Genomic DNA, 17670 nt, shown 5'->3' on the forward strand with positions numbered 1-17670 from the left:
ATGATATCATTCCCGTAAATTATTTGTTTGTTTTTAATCGGCCCTAATCGTCCTTAGTACTTCGTCAACAGCACTCAGTGTACAGGAGGTGATTTTTTTCTAACTCTGCAATGTTGACAAGACCTATAATCGACCAATAATGTTATCTTTATATTAAAATGTATTTATCAAGATACACCCCTTGAGATGTATGGTGTTGTTTTTTCAAGGCAGCCCAGAGCATTTTTAAGGGTTAAATTGCTGTTATGGGTGTAGGTGTCACATAAAAATGACTGACAGCGTGTTTTAAAAAAGACAACGAATTTTGTTACATTTGCTATAACAAATAAGCAGGAAGGCATTTCTTTGTCAGGAAATACAAACTTGGCATATTACTGACAAGATCAGCACCAAAATCAAAACACAAAAAGTTCCTTAGGGTAGCTTTAAGAAGAGTTTATTTCAGCAGTAACCACACGTCGAGAAGAGGCACAAACAGCTACTTTAAATCTTCTGCTTCTCCACAAAAAACTAACTTTGCTCCTGTTTTAAATCTTAAGCTTTTAAAACTTGACAACAAACAGAACACAGCCATCCAAAATACAGAGCACAGAAGGTTAGCGTGTATTTATTTCTGCTCAGTATACATGTGTAGGAAAGCAAAGCAGAGGTCTGGTGAGGTAAAGATCAGCCACAAAAACAGCAACAACAAAAACAACAACAACAACAACAACAGCAGGCTCTGTGTTTATCAGAGACCCTCTAACAAACAGCCTGATCTGAAGTCACATGTGACGGACGCTCTGTCTGATCCCCCTTGAAATAAGTTGCTTACATGTCAATTCTTTGAAAGGAGGATTTGTTCTACCTGGAAAATAATAAAGTTTAACAGTAAATATTATTGATTTTTAAAATTCACAGGCATCAGCAGTGTTTGGTCCAAGGGGTTAGCTCAGGTTTTCACAACAGATGGACAGAGTAAGTAGATAGGGTTAAGCTTACTTCTACCATTTAAAAAACAAACAAACAACTTAGCTGAAAGGAAACTGATCTCTGAATTCCATCATCCAGTTGTTTCTCATTTTCAGTATTTCAATAAATGAAGGACTAATCTGTAAATATTTTCATCCTTATTTCTCTAGATTAATAAATTCTGTTATATATTTCTAGAACAATTCACACGCTTCAACACCACACAAAAACAGCCTACCGTCCTGACTGTAGATGAAGCGGTAAATGTCATCACACAATAATCAGAAGCAGCCCGAGTATGTTCACACACCCACCCAGATACACACACGCATGTCTGAATATTTCAGGTATTACTTTAATAATTCAGCAGAGCTGCTACGTGATAAATGCTAAATTGACTTTCCCTGTGTCTCTGACCTCTTAAAGTGTTTTTTTACGCCATTTGTCACATTCAACCATTCATACAGTGATGACAGAGGACGAGGACCAACTGTGTTCATTTATCTGTTTGATGTGCGTTTTCAGACCCCTGACGTTTAACGGGAGAGTTTTATCCCAGTGTTATGGCTCAGGACAATTCAGAATTGAAAGACTAAAAGACTGACTTTACCACTGAGGAATTAAAAAAGAGGTAACAGAAATATGAGTTGTGATTGAATGTTAAAAAAAAGAGTGTTGAGCTTTTATCTGCAAACATCAAACTAATAATAATAATTACAAACTTCCAAACAAGGTTACAAAGTGCTTTACAAAACAAAAACAAGAGCAAAATATGAGGAGAATAAGATTAAAACCACACAATAACAATATAAAAATGCTAAAACCACCAACAGATTATATAAGGTAATTTGTCAGAAGAATAAAAACAACAAAGATTTTTTAAGAATTAAAACATTAAAGCTCCTGCCATCAACAATGTCTGAAAATAAATTAGAATTTTAAGGTTTAAACCAGCTCAGAAAATATTTCCCCTAGAAACAAAAATATTGTGGAAAGTATTTTTTTATCCTTATGACATTGTGTAATAACAGTGTAATAATTTAACTGTAATAAGCGTTGCTTATAATCTTATTAACTTTATTACAATGTAATTACAGTTTAATAACAGTGTAATAATACTGTAGTGTTAGCTGATGGGCTTGACAGCTTAGTAACAGTGTTATAACCATGTCATAATTACAACTTTAAAAGGAATTTTCAATAATAGACACAAGAAAGTTCATTTTTTATAAAATATATCAAATTTTATTCAAACCTTCTTTTACTCTTGGAAGAACACTGAAGTTTCCCTCATTTACAATTTTGTTGCGATCACAGCAAAGTGAAAAACATAAACACATGTTTATTCAACAACACTGAACTGAATTAAAACAAGTACCGTTTAAGTCACAGTCGTCATAAACCAAAGTTTTAAACTTTGCAAATCCAAAAACGTCAGGAGGATAACAGCTCGGAGCTAGAGACCAAGCACTTTACATAATGTATAAAACAAACTAACTTTTTGTGACGCTGCAAAAGATACTGCAATGTAGAACAAGATATATTTATGTCCTTGTCATTTATATATCTAAAAAATATGCATATCATTATTAATTATCTATTCGACTGACATGAAATTGAGGACTAGGAGAACTTAAATGTGTTTCTGTGTAGAAAAGAAAAACTCTCTTATTCTGTTACTTTATTACACATTATCACACAATGAAACATTCCCTTATAATAAATATGTTTATTTATGTTCTGACTATAAGTTTTCAAGCTATGGTGCAATATTTCCCTCTGTGTCGCCCTGAGAATGACTCCAAAGTGTTGTCGAGTGTCACCCCAGCAGGACTTGTGTCAGGGATTAGCAGGGCCACATCAGCTCACCTGGGTCCTTATGTGACTCTCAGCGGGCTCACGTGCTCTCTGTCACACACTCTTAAATATTACAGAGAGCTACAAAGTCACAAATCACTGTGTGGTTAGAAAGTAAAGAGAGATGAAATCAGAAGAGGAGTTTTTCTGTAATTCACCACAATGTGGATCTTTCTTATTTACACAAAATGTTTCAGTATTAAAGGATAATTACGCATATTTCCCTCTAAGTAACTCTGATTTGTTTGTGTGTTTAGCTAACTTGTGTTGATAAAAATAAGTTGGAGCACAACTAAATTTAAACTGAAAGCAAAGCGTGAGATAAACAGGGCAGAAAAGCCGGCTTAGACTCTGTTTATGATTCCCATGACAGGTCAGTGCTGCTGAGTTCACGCAAAGGGCAGAATATTGTGTAAACATTTGTTATGCAATATTTTGTTAAAATCAAAAATCTGACTCTGAAATGTAAACAAAATTATCTTTAATGTACACCTAAAATTTGCGACCCAGCCATTGAGTAATTAAACCCTATGCTGCTCCACACCTGGCTCACAGTGAGCTTCCTGTAGTCCTGTCCACAGCTGACCCCTGGTGGCAACAAGCAGTACTACAACAAACATTTCAACAGCTTCTAGAAAACACTTAATCGGCTGTTATACTGAGAAAAACTTCAGGTTAAAATTTTACATTTGAAGATGTGAAATATTATCATTTTGTGTAACTTTCAGAGTGATAAAGGTTGTTTTTTTCTGTCAGACGCTCAGAGAGGAGACCGGAGCTGCAGAGGGAGGAACACACCGTCAGCTTTTGGGGAACTGGAAGTAGACTGTTTGCTGTTTCAGTAGAAATGTGTTTGATATTTGTTTGAAGTTCATAATCCAATAACATGAGCACAAATACACTTCCTGTGTGACAGACAGCTCTCAGACTGATTGTGCTGCTGAAAAAGGAAAATACAAAACAGTGTCTAGACATTGTTCTGGCTGTAGGTTGGCTCAACTTAAACATTTGTCTAAAAATATTATACGGCTTTTGATTTTTCTACCTTTTCAGCACACTTTAAGGGTACTAAAATTCTCACAACACCTCTTATAGCTGATTTATTAATGCATTAAAGTCTTATGTCACACAACTCATGTTTAAAAAGGAAAAGACATTTAGTGATTACCAAAAAAATAAGTCTCATACTTCTCCTTTGGCTCTGTCAAACAGCACAATTGTAAAAATAAAAGAAAAGAAAGGAGTTAAAGTATAAAAATAAATAAAGTGAAGACAACAGAGGATTAACATATATTTTCTGACTATACAATAAAAAAGAAAAGAAAATGTGTCAGCTCCTCCCACAGAAACCTTCAGACTCATTCACACAAACCAATTCAAAGAGACAACAAAGGGTAGTTGACCCAGGTCATGACACTCTGCCCTCTCCGTTCCTTATTTAGACAATATCTTTATGTATTTTTATTCTTTAGGAAGTCCTACCGGTGATTCCCAAAATGGTGCGAGTGGTGTGAATTTCACAGAGCATGGTTTCCTCTCAGATAGAGGATGTTCCCAGCCAATCTTTCATGGATGGAGCAAACAGGAGTCGTTGGAACGAGGAAGTGGGGACAGGTGCTCTGTGGAAGATTCAGAGATCCACAGAGAGAAAAAAAACACGGACAGACAATGGTCCACATTTATCTCGTGAGCGACAACTCAGCTGAGCCTCAGAGTGTTGTTGTCGTCAGTGAATAAATTCAGTGTAATTTGTTCATCGGATCAGTGTTTGACATTTTTCATCTCTTGAATTACTTCTACTGGTCATCATTAGCTCAACTTTTTCATATCTTTGGGCTGAGGCTAAAATATGTATCTTAAATTCATTCTGATGCTAAAACATCATATTGTTAATCCATCATTTTCAGTATTTTACAGACCAACGTACAAGCCATGTACGTGTTTGTAACCTCTTTGTTTTGCTTTTATTTTTTTGCTGTTAAACTCCACGCTGTGTGGTTTTACTTCTACCTGGCTAACTCTCAAATTTTTCTCCAAACCTCACTTTTTAAATCACTTTCGTATTTTTTTACACCAATTCAGCATCACTTACAGAAAACTCCCTTAGCTCGGTGCCTTATCTGCTTGTTAGCATGCCTTTAAGCTAACTTTCATGATTCAAACCATTTGATAATTTTCTATGCTTCTGTTTTTTGTTCTTTTTTTTCTGAAGCACACTTTCTTAACCACTTGTTTGCTAGCCTGTTTAGCTTCCTACATCAGCTGCTTGTTAACCTGCATTTTAGCTTATTTTCTTACAATTAGAGCTGTCTGCTAATTATCTATTCTTCTGTTCTTTTCTCTAGAAGATACTTTTTTAAACACTTGCTCTTATATTCTATCAGTAAATATCTCTAACTTTAAGCTAAATATCTCAATCGCTGACTTTAGCCACTTCTAGCCATTTCCCTGTTTGTCTGTAAGCTAGCTACTACAAAACAAAAGAAGTAATGTTAAGCTAACTTTCCATTCTGTCTTTCTTTTGTTTTTATTACTTTTAGCTTCTTAATAAGTTATCTGTTGAATTTGTTTTAATTTTTCTCGTTCCATTATTTAAATAAATGTAAGTGAAGGATTTGTCTGAGCTACTAGTGTCACCATCTCTGCTAGCTTGTTAGCTTCTTTGATAAAATCCGAACGGGGAAGATACTTACCACTTGGATAAATTTAATTCTTTTGTTTAATGTTTCTTATTTTTAAGATGAAGTGAGTTATGAAGCAGTGTTTCCTCATAGCCACATAAACTTACATAAAATAATTAGAAGACTCTTCTCTGCTGGTGTTTTCTCTTTTTAGCTTTCCTTGTCATAATTAGTCACAATGATGCTGAACTTAGTCAGAATGCCCCGTGCGTTTTGTTGCTCAGCATCATTGCTCACTTTCCTCAGAGGTTTCCTCAGAAAGGAGAGGCACACAGCCATCAGGGAATCCTGTAAAGACAGGACACAGGACTTAAAGAGAGCAAAGTGTGTCTGACACCTTTTAGCCTCCTAAAGAAAAACAGAGCGGGGAGAGGAAACTGACTGCTGATGTAGTCATCTTATACTCACTACCCGCCTGGACGTGGGCTAAAAATTGTCCTGGATGCCATGAGGGGATTCAAACAAAAGAACGGAGAGTGCTGAGCTGATCAGGAGAGGCCTGGAGTTGATTCAGCTCCCTGACTCAAATCCTGGCTGTGAAACAAATGTGCCGGCGAGTGTGAAAAATGTTCTCTGGAGCCAGAGTACAGGTCTAGATTTTCTCCTTTCTTTTTAACCCTTTGAGTCCCAATGCACTAAATCCTTCTTTGATCAAACATTACTTTATTTAAGTCACTATCACCATCAAACTTTAAGTCCTAACCCTTAACAAAAATCTGAATCATGAGCCTATTAATGAGTCTTTATCTATTTTATGATTTGCTTGTACTCAAGAAGTTTTACTTTAAACATAAACTCGTTTTCTTCAGCAGCAGAATAAAAAGAAATGAATTTCTGAGTGTTGTTCGTCTTGTTTTGGTGCATTTTGATTTTTAAGAAAAGTAGATTCAGGGATTTTTTTCGTGGAAAAAGACCTCGTTTTCATGTTTCCGATTAGATTTAGCATGCATTTCTGTTTTATAGCTCTTTTTATGAAAACATTGAGGCTAAATTTTAGGAAACCACCCATTATTTATAACAACTTCTTTTGGTTTGAAGCTCTTAAAAGGCTTCAGCTGTGTTTGGGAGGGGAAGCATTTGTTGCAAAATTTTATAGAGAGAATTTTTTAATTCACAAGTTAATGAGCACATGTATCAGTTTTGTGCAAAACAAAGTGGATTGAATTAAATCTCAAGTTTTTCCACAATGAAATGGACTTGCTTTAGGTTGTTTAAGTTGAATAAGTTCAAATGTTCTGTATAGAAATATAAAAACGAAGGACTAAAGCTGTTGAATCGTGCTGCACCTTGTGTCTCCTCATCACTGCAGCTGTGCTTAAAAATACTTCGAAAGCCATTTGACAACAATCCCTGTGAGTTTTAGCACAGCAGCTGACATCTTTGCATGGAAGAAATGTGTTGGTACCTGTTTAAATTCTATTTTAAGCTGAAAGTGTGATAAAGTCAGAGCTCAAATAAAAAGAAAAATAAAGGAATGAGTCGAGGCGCTGCGTGAAGATTGACTGGATCCACTATATATAGTGGGAGCACAACTGGACGGTGGTGTGACAGGCAGAGATCATAAAAGCGGGCCTGAGAGGGACAGCATATGCCTGGGATTACGAGCAACCAGGCCTGCTTTAGGCGAGGGCCACACCCTCTCCTGCAGCTGTCTCACATGCTGTATTTGCAATCTGCTATCAATGACTTAATCAGTTTGGGCCCTCGCTGCCTCGCCGCGTCTGTCCCTGGAACAGGACGGGACAGAGGGAATCTACGGTCCGACCAGTTTGCACACATACACACACACACACACACACACACACACACACACGCTTTTTATTTATGTGTTTGCATAACTGGGATGAAACCGAACACTCTGCAAACACAGATGCAGATTTGGAGGTTGTTTTATGTGCACGTGTGTTTTGTTGTCATGGTAATTTTAGACCAGCTGTGTTGACATTATCGCATAACGCATTAATAACTACTAAATGTCTTGAATTATTTGCTGAAAGGTCTTGTTATTTGGAGCAACAGCTGCAACAAATCATTACTGACACTGCTGTAGACCTTTTCTTTTTATACATTTGGTACCATTTAATTATTTAATTTCCAGGAAAAGAGGAAAATGATCTATTTTTTTACATCAGTTACAGACCCTTTAGATGTTTTTTCTTATCTGTTTTACTAAGCTGATGGACCATAACTAAAATAAGCTTAATCTAATAAATGATGAATGGAAAAAAAGGAACACTATGTTTAAATTTTGGAAGAGTTATAAACGGTTAATATATGTGTGAAGTTTAATGTTTAGAAAACCTTTTTGGTGGTTGTTCTTTTCACCGATAATATAACAATGGATCTTTTTCCCTTTAAAATACATTTGGTAAAAGTGCCATCATCTCGTAAGTGAGGTTTAGCAAATAAAAGTCAAGATCTATTCTCAGCAGAAGGCAGTGCAGCTTTTCCTCACAACCACAATACCAAGGGAATGAGAGACAGAGAGACACATGGATTATTTGGAAAAAAGCTTAGAAGTTAGCAACGATAAGCAATAAACCAGGCAGTTATGCTAGTTTTAAGATGATGGTTAACTCATTAGGCATTAGACAATCAACAAGCTGCTAAGAAATAAGGAGTTACAGAGTGTAATGATCGGCTGAGCCCAGCTGTTGCCCACAACTACTGCATTAGGTGGATAAAAGACGGAGAGACACAGCGATAGTCTGTGGCTCAAAAGTAGGCAAGTTCAGAAACAACCTAAACAGATATGTAGATAATTGTTATTAAATTAATTAATTAAAAAATGAACTAGCATATTGTGATTGTCACGCAACACTTTAGTCTTACTTTAATGTTATACTCTTTCAGCAGACTGTCTGCTACAATTTGGTGTTAGTTGAAGGTTTGTATGATAATATGTTTCCTGACAGTGTTGAAAATTATGAAGACCCAGTACATATTTCATATTCCAGATCTTAGTATCCAGAATATTGCCAGGATCTGGATCGTACTTTTACATCTGTCAGAAATTATGGTGACCTTGTCTTGTATTGTTTTGCAAAGCAATCCGACCATTTATGGTTGAGTTATATACACATATGGTGAAAATGGCCCAATCTCACAATGATAAAGAATCCTTTAAAAAAGTCCTGGATTCAGACAGTGATCCAGATCAACTCCAAAATTTAATCACTTCTTCCTTATCCCATTTTAAACATTTCCTGAAAATGTCATCAGGATCTGTTATGTTGTTCACAGACAAACTCTGCCAAAAACCTAATTGGCGGATGTAATAAATAAATACAATATCACAGATTATAATGCTAGAAAAAAAATAGAAAATCAAAAGTTGTCCGAATTTATTTATCTTTTTCTTTTAAAAAGGTCCTCTGAAACTCCTCATAAAACAAGTCTTGAAAAAAAGGGGGTCATGTAAGAATCATGGTTGTCTTCTATTCAGGAAATTACGGTAATAAGAGCTTTTTTTCCCCTGATTTGTTGCAGATAGAGTTAGGAAGGTTGGGTAATTTAGAGAGATTTATTTTTACAGTCTGACACTTCATATAACTGTGAAGAAATGAGCTTATTAAAAGAATTGATTGGTGTTCACTTTAAGATGAGAAATCAAACAAATATAGTTGCTTGCACCTGGACTCACCTCACACAGAGTTGCTGTATGATCTGTTTATTCAGCACACAGTAATGACTAATAAACCCTCTGTTTGTGTCTCAAATAAAGCACACACTGATGTTTCATTGGTGGCTGAATTAATTAAACTGTGTGTCAAATGAAGCTGTGAGTGTGTGTGTGTGTGTGTGTGTGTGTGTGTGTGTGTGTGTGTGTGTGTGTGTGTGTGTGTGTGTGTGTGTGTGTGTGTGTGTGTGTGTGTGTGTGTGTTGAGAGAGACATGCAGCTACCTGAGATGAGATTAGGGCAGTGCCATGATTAAGTGCTGCTGTGTTAATGTAACCGGCTGGACCGCTGTAATCTCTGAGTGGCTCTGCAGACTGCTGCCAGCGAGGCCCCAGGACACACACACACACACACACACACACACACACACACACACACACACACACACACACACACACACACACACACACTTACAGTGTACAGCAGCAGTGGGAACGCCATGAAAGCCCTGATTTCCTGAGCTTTGAGGTGTGCTCTCTTTGCTTTGGCTGAATGTCTTCCTTCTACCTGGAAACATCTTGATGCTGTGTGCAAATATAAACATGTAAAGAGTCTCAGAAGCACGGAATAAAAACAGATTTAATGGATCTAGAGGAAAATCTGAGTTATATTTAGGACAGTTTGTTTTTTGTAAATTTAATGTACAAAATGTGTTTTAATTTTATCTTTATGTTGTTAAACTAAAATAATACAGAGACCTTTAAAGGTGAAAATGAGCTTACTGGCATGTTGATATGGATGCAGCAATTGCATGTTCTTAAAAAGGCAGTTTCCTTTTAAATAAGCAGAAACATGAAAAAAGAGAATGAAAATAATGTAAAGCTTTGATCTTGTTTATATTAAAATAATGTTAATACTAGAAAAATTAGTCAAAATTTATACCATCAATGTGTAATTTTCAATATTTCGCAAATCACCCACAAGCTAGTTAACCTGCTTGTAACCTCATTATATTGTTTTTATGCCTTAGCTAACAATTTAATATTAAAACATTTCATTACTAGCTTACCAATTCTTAAATAATTATCCAAACCTAACATTTTCAACCACTTCCTGCACTTTAAACTGACTACTTAGACCCGGTGTTTAAAGCTTGCTCACTTAGCCTGCTACTTCAACAGCTAGCATAGCTTTTTAGCTAACTTGTTTGCAATCCAGAACATCAGTTGACCTCTAATTTTTCTGTAACTTTTGTAGCAAGTACACTTATTCAACCCCTTGCTCTTATTTTTCGTCTCTAAATATTGCTAACTTTAAGCCGACTAACTTGTTAGCATTCTATTGTCAGAAGTCGTTTTGGCACATTATCAGCAAAGGATTGTGGGGGAAATGTTCAGAAATGATTCTGTAAGAAACCTTTCACCAGTGTAAACAATATGTTCAAGGGTAATTCTTTTAAATTTGGTTTTTCAAGTGAATGAGTCAAAATGTTAACATTTAGCCTATTGAATTTATCACCATTATTCCGATCTATTTAATTTTTGGGGGGGCTAAACATTTTGTATTTTCTTGCATTCATGCAATCAAGGAGGTGTAAAATTTTGCGTTAATGCTTCTCTTAACACTTAACATAATGTTTTTGTTTTTTTCTCGAATTTTCCCAGTTTTTAAGCACATGTTGAGCTTTATATGTAACTGAAAGAACAATTCTTCATATATCCTCTATTAAACCACTGAATATTTCAACTAGGAAAAAGACAGACTAGTGTTATTATCATGATAATTTTCTTCTAACAGAAATTACGACATTTTAAACTTTTCCCCCCAAACGGTGTTGGCTCTTTAAAATCAACACTAAAAATGCAGAACCTCCTCACTGAGCTCTTCCTCGTCAATTAGCCCCGATCAATTAGCCTGTGTAGATAACATCACGGCTGACGTGGGGGGTCTGCCTCAGCCTAAGTCTGCGCAGGTGACCCACCCAGCCTGCTGCAGCCTGGGGGGCCCTGGAGGCCCTGAGCCTGTTGTTATGCACCCATTAGCAGCAACAACAGGGAGGATAAAGCTGCCACTCAGCTGCAGGATGAATTTAAACACATCCACACCAATTAGAGCAGATTCTCTGTGCGTGGCCTGAGGTGAGGTGAGGTGAGGTGACGGAGGGAGAGTCAGGTTTAGGTGTGACAACTTACGACAACTTTAGCTCAGAAATACGTGTGGGAGCTGAAAGTTTGAAAGAGTTTTTCATTCTGCATGAACAAAGCGTCCAGACATGTAAACCTCTGCTCCATGTTTCCTCTCAGGTGCTAAAAATGGACTCTGAGGTCAGGGTGATTGACCCCTCCGAGAAGAACCTCTTCCTTTAGAAATCAGGAAAATATCTATTTATACAACACGACTCTTCTTGGCTATAAATACCATGAAATATCCTCCAGGTTTGATGTGGTCTTGTAAAGATTTTGCCCTGATAAATTTAAAATATGATGAAGCAACACAGTGGTGTGAGTGGTTAAATATATCTCAGGGTATTTCAGTATACCCACCAAAATAAAACCTGATGTCACCGCTGTGTTATCATCGCACACAGGAGGAGGATAGATGTCGAAGTGTGCTGCGCGTTAGGACGCACAGAATGAAGCGTCACCATTGTTCCACAGAGAGGTAGCAGGCCACGGATAATTTTAATGGCCCCTGACATTAATCAGAAAAAGACTGAATCTTTTACAGGGCAGGATGTCCGGAGTATAAGGCGCGCTCACGCTGCGAAAACAAGGCGCTGTGTGTAACGCGGACAGTGGGGTTACCTTTGCTCCGTACGGGGCCAGGAAGCAAGGTCACTGCTTTGCTTCCAGGTGAGCAGCGGGGAGTGTGTTCAGCTGTGTGGAAGAAAAAAAACAAAACAATGTTGTACAGAGGAAAAACGAGTGGCGGGAAAACTCATGAAAAAGAAAAAGAAAATTACGGTTAAAGGAGGTAACCTGTTTTTTTTAAGTGCAATCAACCGTTTTTTTTTACCGTAATACCTGCAGTTAGATACTTGAAAAAGTCTTTTAAGTGTATTACTGTAAACTGCAAAGGATTGCTGAAAAAAAATCAGCAAGGGTTACTGAAGATGAAAAAACGGTAATGATACTGTAAATACTTTTACAGTTAATCGCCGTCAAATTTACAGCAATTTTTTTTGAAAGTGTGCGACAATAAATACAAACCAGGGCGAGTATTTGCAACAATTTATTTCTCAAAAGTGCAAAAAGTATAAAAAAAAACACCTCAAGTATTTACACATTCTTTAAAATAGTGACTGTACAATATTTATCATCACATTACGACATCTATCCCTGCAAGAGAAGAAGAGAAAAGTTCAAACCAGTGTTCATCTTCAAATATTCTATGGCTTTTCTCGGGCACATACAGTACAGCAGTCTGCGTTTCTTAAATCTCATGCCGTCTCTTTTAAAAAGTGAAGGAAATTACAAAAATAAACATGTGTCTGTTCAGTTTTAGCTACAGAGATTTGAGGTCAGATCCTGTGTCTGTGCAGCAGGAGGTTAGGAGTTGTTGTAGCTGCAGTAATACACAGCTGTGCTGGCGTCCGACAGCACTGAAGATATCAGGCTCTCAGGTCCCTGCATGCCGGACTCGTGGGGCCCGTACGACAGGCCCGTCATGTCCCCGCGTGCTGAAGAGGAGCTCAAATACTGCTCGAACTCACTGCGGTCCACTTCGCCCAGGAGTTCAGAGTGGTGCATGTGCTCCACGCTGTCTGCAGCGTGGGGATGGGAGTCAGGAGGAGGGGAAAGCTGCCCTGCTCCTCCGGGGTGTCTCTTAGGGTGGCTGGTGGGGCTGCAGTGCTGAGTGTAGTACATGGCGAGAGGATTGGGGTGTCCCATGTAGGAAGGAGGGAGTGTGGCGGGCTCTGCTGCAGAAGCAGAGTGGCGGTGTAAGCTGGCGTGATGGTTGGAGACGGGGTCCTGAGGTTGGTACTCTGCAGCCTGAGAGTGGTAGGCGTACGCGGGCATCATGTGGCACTCCTCCTGGGAGTGAGGTGGGAAGAACATGGAGTCCGACTCCACCGCGTCCAGAGGGGAGGTGTCAGGAGTGGGGAGGCTGTAGCTCTCATACGAAGGACCCCCGAGACCCTGAGTGTCTCTGTAGTGACTGAGCTGCTGCGGAGGAAGCTGGAAGCCGTGCTCGTGGTAACCCAGGCTCATGCTCTCCATCACCGGCGCCTGGTGCTCGGACACGCCGTGGACCAGAAACCCAGAGTCCAGCCGCTTAATCCTCTTCACCTGCTTCCTCCGCCGGGGTCGGTACTTGTAGTTAGGGTGATCCTGCATGTGCTGGACCCGCAGCCGCTCGGCCTCCTCCACGAAGGGCTGCTTCTCTGTAACAGGAAGGGCTTTCCACGATTTCCCTGCAGGTCATGAAGAGAATGAAGATCAATGATACGTCAGCAGATAGTCAACACAGCCTGGACATGCTTATAAAAATAGCTTGTTGCCATTTTAGGGGGCAGGGATGGGTTTTTTCAGGTTACATGTGCAGCTAAGTTGGGACACAAACTTTTTCATACATTACACCTGCTGCTTAAAACTCAGACAAACCTGATTAGATAAGAAGCTTTCAAGACAAAATAAATAACAAGAAACTGAAAGCGTAAAATTCAGGAAAATTAAGAAAAAACTGTGGATAAAACTCCACGTAATGTTTTAGGTTTGTGCGCAAAGTGATATGAAATGATCTGATTCCTTACCGAGCATTTTGCTGAGCTCCGCGTTGTGCAGGTCCGGGTTTTGCTGCGCCAGCCTCTTGCGCTCATCCTTCGCCCACACCATGAACGCGTTCATGGGCCGCCTGATCCGCGGCTCGCTTTTCCCTCGGCTCTGGCTCCCGGAGCTCCCGGAGGCGCACGGCTCGTTCTTCACTTTCGTGTCCCCGAGAGGACTGAGGGGGTCGGCCCACTGGCAGTGTCCCATTCCAGGCATCATGACTGACATCGTACACCTTGCCTGGGTCTGATCGTCGCTGGCGTAACCCGCATCGGGACTACTCATCTCTGTCAGGGAGAAAGGTTTGGAGAGACAGCTCGCAGGGGGCGTCAGCACGGAGCAGCCTGGAAATACACGAAGAAAAGAACTCAGAAAGGTGCCTGGGTTTCAGTGTGGACTGTGAGATGACGAGTCACATCCATTGGCTGCTTCTAGGAGGCGCGTGGACTGAACAGTACGGACTACTCGGAGCTGGATGTGAAGGCTCGTGAGCTATAAAGTCACAGGCAGCCAATCACTATGTGGGGGGGAGTGCCCACAACTACAAAGGTGTAAAAAGTTTCGAGCACTCCGCCTCCGAGCCGTTTGCGAAGAGCTGAGACCCTCTGAGGACAGACGCAGAGACGACAGCAATCAATTATAAAAAATAAAAAATAAAAAAGGCAGCACACACGTGCATAATTCAGATTGTTTTTTCTCTTTCCTTCTTTGTATTTTTTTTTGATAACGACTGAAGTTTAACGGCGTGATTCTTGAGTTAAGTTTCAAAATTGGACTTCTGGAGACTTTTACGCACTTCTGGAGCAGCAAAAGTGAAACTGCTGCTCACACTTATTTAGACTCTCAGTTTGCGTCCTCACACATGTATCAGACTGGCATTAATATACAGACATCAATAAACTCCACATCAGTCTGTGTATTGGGATACCTCGTCGTGTTAAGAATCTTGATTATCAGGTTAACGCGTGGAGTTAATGGCTCCTCTCATTACGCATGACGGCCGTCTCGGTTGCAGCCCCATAAGAGGCAGCTTGATAAAAAGGCGTTAATTGATCACTTATAAGAAGAATCAGGGGGAGATTAAATAAACATCCATCATTAACCTGTGAAGTTGAGAAGATGCCTCTTGGCGAAACTGCTGCCTCAGGCTGTGACGTCCAAAAGTCCAAACCGTGCCTGACTCCAGTCTCTGTGGGATTAATGACCCAAACAAACAGCTGATGGATTAATTTGAAGGCGGGAAACACTCTTTCGGTTTCACATATGTGGGGAGAACAGTGAATCTTGTCTTAATTTATTTTTACTGCAGTGACACAGCACAGGGACAGAGCAGGAACAATGCCAGGCCTTCGAAGACTAAAAATAAGACTGCACATTTGGAAGAATGTACAATTACTGTGCACCCAAGATCTTATTCCCAACTATTATACATCTCTCAGCAGCTCAAAGCTTCAAATGGTGGATTTCACCCAAAATATCTGAATTATTTTGTCTAAAGCAAATTAGTTTTACCTCATTAGATGCTCACTGACTTCTTTGTGTGCTCCAAAAAGTCTCGTCTGGGTGTAAGACATATTTATATCCCATAATACAAATTTTGAGGCCTTATAATGTGTCGTTTTCTGATATGTGGATGACACCAGCCATCAGTCCAGTGCAGGTTACACTGACTCTGTGTCACACGTACAAACCACAGAAATGTGTGAAAAAGTGTTTCCTTGTTTTAAGAGCAGCTGTGTTTCAATAGCAACAGTGATAAAGAGGTGAAAAAAGGTTAAAGCAACCTGTTCCTCCTCAAATATCCAGACTTGGAGTGTTTACCTAGCAGAGAGCGAAGCCCCCCTGTGTTTGTGACCCAGAAATCCAAACACCACCGGGGTTCTTATCAGAGCCGGCAGACCTCAACCTGTCAGCCCCGTCGTTTTCTTGCACTGCTCCCATCTCTCGTTTGTGGGTTACCGGGCTTGTGACATGTCAAAGGGAGCTGACAGAAATACGAGAGATGCTTATGCAACCTTTCGGTGCCCCAGTACAGACACCAGTTGGACTCCAGAGCACGATGGGTGACCCTCGGGGGGTCATGGGACGGTGATTTGGATGGAACGACAGGATTTGGACTATAATACTGTCATCGTCTATTTTCCCGCTGATGACCTGATAAGGTTTCCCCCTTTAGAGAAAGGAGAAAGAGAGATAGTGTGTGTGTGTGTGTGTGTGTGTGTGTGTGTGTGGTGTGTGTGTGTTAACATGGGCGTGGGCCTGAGTGTGCCCCGTCCTCAACGCTTTCTCTCGCTGTGTGGGAGTGAAAAATCCTGGCGTTTGATGGGAGAAGTCATAAAGTCTGGAGTCGTAGCCACATTTCCTCTACAAGGTGAGGTTCAGAGTCAACCCAGCGGAGAGGAGGGGAGGTGACATGCCTTACACCCCCCCTCTCCTCCTCCTCCCTTCACCCCCACCCTTTCGTTCCTCCACCCCGTGCCTGGGGAGTCTGGGGCTGGGTGGGGGCCAGGGCTCTCGACGCCAGCTTCTGGACTCGGCGCTCAGGGAGAGGTCACTTGGCTTGCTTACACAATGGCATTATCTCAGTTCCAGCCTCGGCTACTGCAGCGGTGAGCACTTCCTGTCCCTCTGCAAGCACTTCCTGTCCTTGGCGTAGCAGCACAAACTGTCCGCCTTCCAAGCGAGTTCAGAAACGCGATGGAGCTGCTGGTCGCCAGTCTCGCTGTAGAAATGTCTGTGGGTGGCTTTCTTGGGAATTGCACAATGTGTTTGTTGGCTCCTTTGTGCCGCACTGTGAGGCAGCGGTGTTAGTTTAAATCACAGGGACGGAAGGTATATATGTGTTAGCACTCTGCAGTGATCCCCAGAGCTGCTGCAACGGCAAGGGCCTGAGATGGCCAAAGACACAGAAGGGAAAAGTGTTTCAAGTCACAACAATACTCGTCCAATTAGCGGCATATGTTTGGGTATCCCGCCTTAAGCATAACCTCTTATTATTTTACCAGAACTTTCTGTGAATTAACAACACCATCAAAAAATAGTCATTATTTTACTTTAATAAAATGTCCTTTTTTGAAAACTTTCACTTTTTGCTGACTATTTGGGTCATATTGTGAGAAGCCAGAATTTCTTTGTTTTTGCTAGCACTCTACGAGCTATATGTTTATTTAAAAAATCACCATGTATATGAAAAAAAAATGCTGTTAGCTAAATTTACCTTTTACTTCAATGTTTTTGGCCAACTGTCTGTAGCTTTAAGCACTGTCTGCCTAAGCACAATGACACAAGAACCTTTCAGGTTAGCATAGCTAATGTAAAAAGAGCAAAATAACTTTCTATTTTGGGTCATGTTTATGTCCACTTGATGTTTAAAAGTCAAATATTTAAGCATTTTTCTATCTTTTGTCTCAGTTTTTGGTCTCCACCAGCTTTTATGCTCAAATTTACAAGCTTAATGCTCCACTAACTCATTAAGTAGCCAGCAGCTGCTTTATGCTAGTCAGGCAGTATCCAGCTAGCTCATTAGCTGCATTTGACAAGTCTAATGCAAAAACAAAATGTGTGGTCAGAAACTCACAACAGTAAGCTTAGAGATGCCAAAACAAGCTTTGTTCAAAAAATAGTTTCTAACATTGTCTCTAAGACACATGGTGGCATCAGACTGTTGATAGCTAATACCGAAAAAAAACATAGAAACACACACAAAAATGGATCATCTTATGTTGTAAATAGCCAAAGTAAAATTTGTTGAAGTAGTGATGTTTAACTAAAAGTAAAAGTTATTCTCACTTTT

The 17670-nt window shown here is 39.8% G+C and overlaps 1 protein-coding gene across 1 annotated transcript; it reads right to left on the reverse strand.

Moving 5' to 3' along the window:
* Positions 1-12381: 12381 nt before the first annotated feature.
* sox17 (SRY-box transcription factor 17) lies at positions 12382-14329 on the reverse strand. The gene is made up of 2 exons (XM_074693392.1): positions 13862-14329; positions 12382-13522 (listed from the first exon to the last, which is right to left on the reverse strand). The coding sequence occupies exons 1-2, from the start codon at positions 14160-14162 to the stop codon at positions 12657-12659; spliced, it is 1167 nt and encodes a 388-aa protein (XP_074549493.1). The 5' UTR covers positions 14163-14329; the 3' UTR covers positions 12382-12656.
* Between the last annotated feature and the right edge of the window lie 3341 nt (positions 14330-17670).

Source organism: Halichoeres trimaculatus, unplaced genomic scaffold (assembly GCF_033239565.1).
Source record: "Halichoeres trimaculatus isolate MK-OKI-2021-1 unplaced genomic scaffold, fHalTri1.1 fHalTri1_scaffold_18, whole genome shotgun sequence".
Classification (NCBI taxonomy): domain Eukaryota; kingdom Metazoa; phylum Chordata; class Actinopteri; order Labriformes; family Labridae; genus Halichoeres; species Halichoeres trimaculatus.

Bases quoted from the DNA above. Each gene is read 5' to 3' on its own strand.
- sox17 (XM_074693392.1), bottom strand. From the start codon at position 14,162: ATGAGTAGTCCCGATGCGGGTTACGCCAGCGACGATCAGACCCAGGCA. The intron at 13,523-13,861 runs GTAAGGAATCAG...CATGACCTGCAG, and splicing joins GGAGCTCAGCAAAATGCTCG to GGAAATCGTGGAAAGCCCTT.